This window comes from Juglans regia, chromosome 8, assembly GCF_001411555.2.
Source record: "Juglans regia cultivar Chandler chromosome 8, Walnut 2.0, whole genome shotgun sequence".
Taxonomy (NCBI): Eukaryota; Viridiplantae; Streptophyta; class Magnoliopsida; order Fagales; family Juglandaceae; genus Juglans; species Juglans regia.
The window spans coordinates 10,328,456-10,338,479 of NC_049908.1; the positions used below are offsets into that span (position 1 = coordinate 10,328,456).

Genomic DNA, 10,024 nt, shown 5'->3' on the forward strand with positions numbered 1-10,024 from the left:
ACTATAGGCCAACCTACTCATCTGCACTATAGCATTCTCATATATATAGTGACAGACATTGTCTTAACTTCTCAATAACTCTATCTTAAAAGAGAAAGCGTTCTGTAAAAATAAAATTGAATAGCCTATCCATCCTCTCAAAGAAAAGGATACGTGATATTGCTGCTATAGACACTAAATTCAATAACCTATTTCTTTTTTATTAATAACTAAACAACAAAGATCACGACACAAAAAACAACATAAGCACAAGCCGATTTTAAAAGCCTCTTACGCATCAAATGACGCTCATAGGATAGTTCACCGACCTAGAATTAAAAAAATGTAAAAATATATTAAAATAGCCTAGCCTAATGTCATAATTATAAAAAACTTTAAAAAAAATAAATTTATAAATAAATTGATACGATTTCATATGGTACGTTAGATATATTTTATAATAAAAATAAATTTATAATCTCACATCAATTTCCATTAGTTTATTTTATAAAATCTTTTTTCTGTTAAAGAAAAATTCTATTTATATTTAAAAAAAAATATTATCGACCGTGGTTGTAAGTCTCATCATCTAATCTATTCATCTATTGAGTAGTATAAAAACAATTAAAATACTATTTGTCGTTTTTAACTTATCATTTAATTATTTAATGTCACGTCACAACGTAATAAAAAGATGATGGTAGATGGTTCTCTTTTCAATTTTTCTAAAATGCAGATACCCCCACCCGTTGGATCTTTCTTTGGAGCATTTTGTTCTTCTTTGAGATAGAACGAGATTTTAAACCAGCTTGGATTGGGTATATACTTCTTGTATCAATATTTCCTACAATTTTTTTTTATCCAATTATTTTTTAAATTAAGAAATAGTTCCTATTGTATTTAATATTATGGTTCATACTATCAACACGTATGTGGCTCTGCTTAGATAGTGAAAATATTCCATCTCATCTCATCATTACAACTTTATCAAATTTATATATAAAATATAATAAATAATTTAATTTTTTTAAATCTCAAAACATCGCAAATTATGTCCATCTCTTTTGGAGTGATAGAAAATGTTTAGGTAAGAAATTCTAAGAAATTTCATTCTCATCCAAACATCAATTTAGTAACAAGAAGTTCCATTAAAAAAATGATATAGACAAAACTAGCTTACAAAGTTATTAAAATATCAATTATTTTTTGAATTTGAATTGACTTTGATGGGTTGAAGTCCAAAAAAAAAAATAATACCATGTTATTTAAAAATTGCATAAAAATTATAAAATAATTAATTTTATATGCATTATTTCCTCTTGAACTGATCCGGTGGTCCTGAGTTTAAAAAAATAATTACAGCTAGGCTGCTTGAGATTTGAAATCTGATTCGAGGAGCTCATGACCCTCCACATTCATATTTGTTAATGTTTCAATTAGTTGTTTATTATTAAGGACCACTCCACTTTATTATTTATTATTTTTAGTAAGGACCACTCCACTATATTTAGAACTCTTTTTTTTTTTTTATTTTAAATTACTTGTCTATTTTATTATTTTTTTATTATTAATCTTGTCTTTTTAAGGAGCTTGACGTTCACAGCAAAATAGTAAGTCAAAAGAGAGGAAGCGAACCAGAAGAAGAAGACGAAGCTAGCTGGGTGTGATCGAGATGATGAAGTTGTTGGAACTTCCTCCTGTTTTGAGAATGATTTTCTGGGTAGCTGTTTTAGGAGTGGCTGCCTTCTTCTTTCATCTTTACAACACTGTTTGGGTAAAGTCCAAAAGGATCAGAAAAAAGCTGGGGATACAAGGAATCAAAGGTCCTCCACCTTCGTTTTTTTCTGGAAATCTGTCTGAGATGCAGAAGATTCAATCCCAGGCGACGAAAGCCCCAAATCATGCTGATCAAATTGTTGCCCACGATTACACTTCCACTCTCTTTCCATATTTTGAACAGTGGAGAAAGGAATACGGTATTCTTCTTCTTCTTCTTCATGCTTCTTCTCCGGCCACTGGTCTTTTTTTTTTTTTTTCTGTTCTTGTTTGAATATTCTTTGCTTTCCGTACTGTGTCTGGTTTTCAATTCATATCCATGGCAGCATCATCATGAGTAGATCCTTAGGGCATATGGAGAGCTCAGTACGGCTCGTTTGAAAATTTGTGTTCTCGTTTTAAACATTTGGTTGAAGATAAAAGGGCTTTTGTCTCTCTGCATGAGTAACACATGCTTTTCGTTTCTCAAAATCAGTGTGAAATTGAGATGATTGGAAAAAGACGGGGGGCGTGTTTGGTCGGAATTATGTTCGTTCCTTTGGAAAATAGATGTTATTGAAATGAGATTAATGGCTAATTGCAATGGATTTTCATGACTTTTTCAAAAGCTCTCTAACTAATTTTCTAATTTATGCAATGCGTTAAATAGTAAATTAAATAGTCGATGCGATTTGATGTTAGATAAATTCCTCCATTTAATTTTAGTCTTTTTCATTTTTTTTAATTTTTAAATATTTCTATTGTTATTTATATAATTTAAATTGTTATGATACCCGTCTATTAAATTACTCGATGTGTACTTGTAGAAAATTCTTTACTGAAAACTTATAAATCTCTAAAATTAGTCAGAATGTTGTTTTTGGACACCCATATCAAGAAAAAAGTTATTTAAAAATAAAAAATAAAAAATATTATTAAAACAAAAAGTATTTAAGAAATAACTAATAAAATCTTAAAAACATTTATAAAGAAGTCACTAATATTAAAAATGGAACTTAACAAACAACTACTGAAAACTAAAAAGATTAAAAAACGATTTTGTGAATTGATTTATAATTTTGTGAATTTTGTTATTTCAACAAAAAATATTTAATTGCTAAGGAGCTCCTTTTTGCAATTAACTCCCTGGCCAGTTTCGTTGTCCGTCAAAGTCATGACAAACGACAAGGTTGTCACTTGTCACAAATGACATGTGCATATCAATACTTGATTTATATCGAGAGTAATCCTACAGTCAACGAAAAATTATATAAAAATAATTTTATAAATTGATATAATTTAAAATAATTTTATAATACGACGAATCATATTTTTTAACTATATCAATTTATAAATTTATTTTTATATAATTCTTTTATAACTAGAGTATTTCTCTTATATCAATTATAAGTTTAACTAAATTATTTTAAAAGCATTGGAAATGGGATTATGTTTCCCTGAATTATAGCATAGATGGCTCCGTCAGACAAGGCCCTGGTTTTGAGGGCAAAAGCAAACAATTGGATGCATCTCCACGTTTCAAAACTAAACTAAACTCGGCAAGTTGCACCTGATTTCTCATTTACTAAGTTATAAGTGCTTGATACACTATAATATATGATTGTGATTGGTGACAATGACATTAATAATCTATAGTTTATGAAAAGACCATAGCTAATCAATGTGACTAAAGATGGTATAATCGATAACCCAGGTGAAAATCGATGATTGAATTCAAGAGATTCGAGTATAGCTCGAAACTAGTTAGATCTATCAAATTCGTAAATTATTATTTTTTGGTATGGAAAATGATTTGTATAAGTTTAAGATACACAAACCTCGTCAGAGTCATTTGAAAAAAAACAAAGAGACCCACTTGAAAAAAAAAAAAAAAAACTTATTCTTTTATGGTGGGTCGGATTTTTAAAACATTTGCATGCGATTTGAAGGTTATAAGATGTGTAGTGTAGGATAGTAAATAGTAATTAATGAAAAGAATTATTTAAATCTTTAAACAGTAACAACCTCTTGCAACCTATTGCCTAACATCAAATCAACTTATATTGGAGTTGGTAAATCTGATACTCTGAAAAACGTACAGGTCTAATATATACCTATTCAACGGGGATGAGGCAACATTTATACGTGAACCAGCCGGAGCTAGTAAAGGAAATGAACCAATGCATAACTTTGGGCTTAGGAAAGCCTTCTTATGTATCAAAGAGACTTGCACCCATGCTCGGCAATGGTATTTTGAGGTCCAACGGCCATATTTGGGAACAACAAAGGAAAATTGTTGCTCCTGAGTTCTTCATGGACAAAGTCAAGGTACTGAATCTAAATCCTTTTCTTAGGTTTCTGAATCTGCCTGCTTTAAATCTTATAAATCACGTAATATATATGTAAGATTAATCTAAGATATAGAAAAAAAGTAGTGTTAGATATACAAAAAGATCTAACAAAAGTAAGTTTATAAATTAAGAAAAATGTTATTCTTACCACTTATTTTTATCGCTTAGAGTTATTGGTGTGATTTTTTATTTTATTTTTTAACTTTTTTTTATTTAATGATTAAAAATCTATTTTTTAATAATATTTTAATTTTTTTTGTTTTTTTTAAATATTTAAAAGTATTAAAAACTACATGTAAGAAAAAGCAAAAAAAAAGAAAAAATGATAATATATAATGGCAGCTCTAGCGGGAGTGGTGGCTATAGAGCCACTCATAAAGTAAAGAATTTAATGTGATATGTCCTATCTACTTTATTTTAAAAATTATTTTATAATCTAATTACATTTTACATCAAGTTATAGCAGTTTGTAAGTTGATTTGAGTAATGCTACACATCATCTATTTTTTCATCATCCCATGATGTGGCATTAGATGATTGAAGACTATTTATTATGTTTTACTTGTGAACCTATCATTTAATACCACATCATGAGATGATGAGAGGATGATAAGAAAAATAATGATGAATAAATTTTTTCTTTCAGTTATAATATAAGAAATAAATAGAAAAAATAAATTATATTTACAGTTTTAAGATATGCAAATCTCATACACTCACTTTGAAAAAAGAGAATAAATCTAAAATTTATGTGAAAATTTTTTTTTTTTTTAAAAAAGACTGTGCAAAACTTACACACATTATAACTATATAATCTAGTATTACTCAATAAGAAATGACCGTGATCATGGATACTAAATGGCAGGGCATGATGGGGCTAATGCTCGAGTCAGCACAAACATTAGTGAGAAAATGGGAGGACTCCATCGAAGCTCAAGGTGGTACGTCAGCAGACATTCAGGTGGACGAGGATTTGAAGGGTGTCTCGGCAGATGTGATCTCAAGGGCTTGTTTTGGGAGCTCTTATTTCAAAGGAAAAGAAATTTTCTTAAAGCTTCGAAGCCTTCAGAAGGTTATTTCTAAGCAAGGCTTCCTTTTTGGGGTTACTAGTTTCGGGTACGTAGAGTTTTACTACTTATCATTCTTATACACAATATATCATACATTACGTACACTTATTTTTATTTTTTTTTTATTTTATTCTTCATAAATTGAATTATTCTATTCATTATTCATATACCACACATTTAGTAAGAGAAAAAAAATTAAAAATTAAAAAAAATTATATATAGTGTGTGGTATAAAAATAATGAGTAAAATTTTTCTAATGCAAATAGTTCCTAATATCAATGATATTTTTCTCCTCTTTACACCTTTTCACCATGATTAAACCCTTAGAAAATGTCAACTCTTTTTCTATAGTTGTCTTGTTTTGTTAGTATTCTTTAGTCATAACACATATTTTGCACATTCCAATTTTAGAAAGAATTATGTTATAAAAAATTTTACACACCACACACCATCTTATTTTTATTCTATTATATAAGATGTAATATATTTATTACTATTAAATAATTTTTTATTATTTAATAATAATAAATATGACACATCTTATATAATGAAATCAACGTAAGATATAAATGTGATATACAACATTCTTCGTTATAATACCATTTACTTTCGAGTTCATAAAAAAGTCAAAATACCTGTACTTTTTCTAGTAAGCTGATGTCATAATAGGCTTTAATCACATCAACATGTTTTGTTTTTGAAGTGTGTCGATAAACAGGCTTACAAATAGTATTCTTTTACAAATCCGATCTTTGCACACGATACTTACAATGGTGAAGTGGGTTGTTTTCATAGAACGAGGAAGCGAAAGGAGATTAGGAATTTGGAGATAGAGATCGAGACATTGATCTGGAAGGCAGTGAAAGAACGGGAAGAGAAATGCATAGAGACATCAGCGGCATGTGAGAAGGACCTAATGCAGTCGATACTAGAGGGGGCCATGCATGATCAAAGTATGGGCAAGGATTCATCCAAGCGCTTCATTGTTGATAATTGCAAGAATATATATTTTGCAGGGCATGAATCCACTGCTGTTGCGGCCTCCTGGTGTTTGATGCTACTTGCTTTACATCCAGAATGGCAAGCTCGTATTAGGACTGAAGTTGCTCAACTTTCCCCAAACGGCTTAGCAGATATAAATTCAATCCTGCAGTTGAAGACGGTATAATAGATCAATCATCATAATATGTGCATCATGTGGCCATGAAAATAAGGTACTTCATTTAATTTAAAGTTATCTAAACAACGTTTTCTTTTTCTTTTTTTAGGGTTGAATGCAAAATCGGTACTTGGATTTTCATGTTGTTACAAAACGAGGCTATAATTTTCAGCTTTTGCAATATTAATATCTGAAAATTAAAATTAAAAAAAAAAAAAAACTCGCCCAATCGGCTTATATATGAAAATTTAGTTAAATCAGACCCACTACAAGAAAAACGAGTATTTGTGACGAATTATTTACGACGAGAATGACTATTTACGATGAAAACAAACTCATTTTAACAGAAAATATTCATTTTCGTAAAAAATAACTGGCCACAAGTACTAATATCAGTATGCTATGCTAGCAATTCGATTAAGGTTTTCTAAAAATATTAATGAAGATATTAATTTTTGGATTTTTTTACTCACAAGTACTAATATTGCAAAAGTTAAAAACTGTGGCGTCGATTTGTAAGAAGGTGAAAATTCAAGTACTGATTTTGCAATTAAACCCTTTCTTTTTTTTTTTAAATTAATCCTTCCAGGTGACTATTGTGATTCAAGAAGTCTTGCGTCTATATCCGCCAGCAGCTTTTGTATCAAGAGAGGCTCTTGAAGAAACCCAAGTGGGAGATATTACTATTCCTCAGGGAGTATGCTTGTGGACTTTGATCCCAACACTGCACAGAGACAACAATATTTGGGGAAAAGATGCAGATGAGTTCAGACCTGAGAGATTCAGCAATGGTATTTCCAAAGCTTGCAAATTTCCCCAAGCCTATATCCCATTTGGATTGGGTCCTCGCCTGTGCTTGGGCAGAAACTTTGCAATGGTTCAGCTAAAAATTCTTCTGTGTCTGATTATCTCCAAGTTTTCTTTCTCCCTATCTCCCAAATACAGGCATTCTCCTGCTTATAGAATGATCGTAGAGCCTGAACATGGTGTGCATATCCTTGTTAAAAAGATTTGAAATGACAGTTGATGTGGCAGCCATGCATACACGTGGATGTTTTGGGCTCGATGCAGTGTGTTCAAGAAAAGTTTCATCTACTTGTAATGAAGAATGAATTTTCAGCTGTATATCTATTTTCATGTATTTTCTCTTAATAAGCAGCCATAGAAATATGTTTAGAGTAATCAAAGTTGCAATAGAATTTTTGGAGAATAGAAGTATTTCATGATACTTATGGTTTAAAGAAATAATTTGCTCCATTTCGTTTGTTTTCACAACTCCTATCAACTCATCTCATCTCATTTAATCATTACAATTTTCTCAAATTCTCACACAAAATAAAATAAACAATTCAATTTTTTCAAATCTCAAAACAAAAATAATATTAAAAAAATATATTCTTACAATATTTTATTCAACTTTTAATTGTAATCTCAACTTATATTATTTCATCTCATCTGCGAAAACAAACAAGACTAGTAGTTTAGAAAATTATATGGAGAAAACTCTAAAACTCAATATGTATTGACATTGTACATGGTTGACCTATTTATAGTGTAATAAGGCCTCTGTAAATTAAGAAAATACAATCAATACCAAAATACAAAATATCCTGACCTAGAATATTTACAAAATATTACTAAAATTACTATAATCAAGGTAGGTAAATATATGCGAACATCCTCCCTCAAACTCAAAACGATGGAGCCAACTAGAGTTTGGAAACAAGAATACCTAGCCGATGAGGTGGATGAGATTTTGTAAAAATATCAGCAAGATCATCTTACGAAAATGCAAAGCACTTTGCTGAAGGTGATGACGAACAAAATGACAATCTATCTCGATATGTTTGGTAAGTTCATGAAAGATATTGTTATGAGTAATCTGTATGGCACTGAATCACGGTGAATGGAAGAACTAGTCTTTTGTTAAACGCCCATGTTTGCTAAGAGCCATCAAAGCCACAATAGTTAGAAGTGGTGTCAGTCAATGCGCAATACTCAACCTTAATACTAGGTCGAGATACTACTGACTGCTTCTTGCTACGCCAAGATATCATAGATATCCCAAGAAAAGAACAATAGCCAGTGGTGGAGCGACAATTAGTGGGATCACTAGCTCAATCAGTATCAGAGTAAGCTTGAAGCTAAACAGAAGAGTACGAGGAAAAGTGAAGTCTATATAATAAAATGCCTTTAACATAGTGTTGAATACGAATAATTGCAGCATAACGAGTAGAGCATGGCGCGCTCATAAATTGACTGACCAACTGAACCGCATAAGAAATATCTAGTCGTGTAACTGTGAGGTAAATGAGACTACCAACCAACTGTTTGTAGAGAGTGGGATTTGAAAGAGGGGCACCATCAGTGTTGAGAAGCTTAGCATTGTATTCTTGATGAGTGTTATTTGTCTTATTATTAGTCAACTTAGCTTTAGAGAGCAAATCAAAAGCATATTTCGCTTGGTAAACATAATAACCATTAGCACGAATGTGGCCTCAAGTCTAAGAAAGTAGCTTAAGTTCTCTAAATTTCTCATTTCAAAATTTTAACTGACGAAATCCTAAAGGTCTCTAATGCAGTGATGTCAATGCTAGTAATAATTATATCATCAACATAGAGAAGGATGATGATAGTATCAGTATCAGTAGTATGAAGAAAAAGTGCATATTCATATGAATTGGGAACAAATCTTTGCTTAGCAACCACATAGCTAAATTTGACAAACCAAGCATAGGGAGCTTGCTTGACCCCATAGAGAGCACGATGAAGATGACAGACTTTATGTGGAGGATGTTCATAGCCAGGTGGAAGGTGCATATATACTTCTTCTACAAAATCACCATTGAGAAATCCATTTTTAACATCTATCTGGAATAATTTCCATTTGTGAACAATTGTTATTGCAATTAATGATCTAACAAAGGTGAGCCTTGCCATAGCAGCAAATGTTCCTTTGTAATCAATATATTGTTGGGCAAAGCCTTTTGCCACAAGGCGTGCCTTATAGCATTCCACAGATCCATTTGCCCAAGTCTTAATTTTGTAGACCCACTTACATCCAAATGCAGTTTTCCTACGAGGCAGATCCACCAGGTCTGAAGTATGAGTTTTGGCAAGGGCATTCAACTAATTTGACATATCTTTTTGCCAAAGGGGTCAGCACTAACCTCACAATAAGTGTGAAGTTCGTGAAGAGTAGTAAGAGCAGAAAAAACAATGATAATCTTCAAGGTGAGAAGGAGGTACACTAACCCTATTGGAACTACAAGGTTCAAATACCAGAGAGGAATCAAGGGCATGTGATGTAGCAAGAGGACCATTAGACATGTTAGATCTATTGAGAGGAGATGGGAGAGGATTGACTGAGGAGCTCAACTTCTCTACAAAAAGTCATTAAGTAATGCAATAGAGGGATCAATGAATATAGGAGAATATATAGAGGAGGATGGTACAAACCCGAAAACACTCGCAAACATGTTGTGTTCCCAGAACTCCACATATTGAGAAACTCAAAGGCATTTAGTGATTGGGTTGTAGCAACAGTATCCCTTTTGATTGATGTCATAACAAGAAAACATTGCAAGCGAGAGCGCGACTCAAGTTTAGTATGCTCATATAGATGAAGAGTGACAAAACATACAGAACCACATACTCGAGTTAATGAGTAATCAAAGATCTTTCAATAGAGGAGCTCGAAAGAAGTTTT

At 31.4% G+C, this 10,024-nt stretch overlaps 1 protein-coding gene across 1 annotated transcript; it reads left to right on the forward strand.

Moving 5' to 3' along the window:
* The first annotated feature begins 1,588 nt into the window (after positions 1–1,588).
* On the forward strand, positions 1,589–7,570 carry LOC109004108 (cytochrome P450 714A1-like). Its single transcript, XM_018982530.2, has 5 exons — positions 1,589–1,955; positions 3,836–4,062; positions 4,951–5,201; positions 5,952–6,318; positions 6,905–7,570. Exons 1-5 carry the CDS (start codon positions 1,652–1,654, stop codon positions 7,328–7,330), a joined length of 1,575 nt encoding a protein of 524 aa, XP_018838075.1. The 5' UTR covers positions 1,589–1,651; the 3' UTR covers positions 7,331–7,570.
* Positions 7,571–10,024: the final 2,454 nt, after the last annotated feature.

What these genes read in the sequence shown, in the direction of transcription:
- LOC109004108 (XM_018982530.2), top strand. Translation starts at nt 1,652, where the DNA reads ATGATGAAGTTGTTGGAACTTCCTCCTGTTTTGAGAATGATTTTCTGG. An exon ending in ACAGTGGAGAAAGGAATACG is followed by an intron (nt 1,956 to 3,835) that starts GTATTCTTCTTC and finishes AAAAACGTACAG; the next exon opens with GTCTAATATATACCTATTCA. An exon ending in TTTGGGGTTACTAGTTTCGG is followed by an intron (nt 5,202 to 5,951) that starts GTACGTAGAGTT and finishes TTGTTTTCATAG; the next exon opens with AACGAGGAAGCGAAAGGAGA.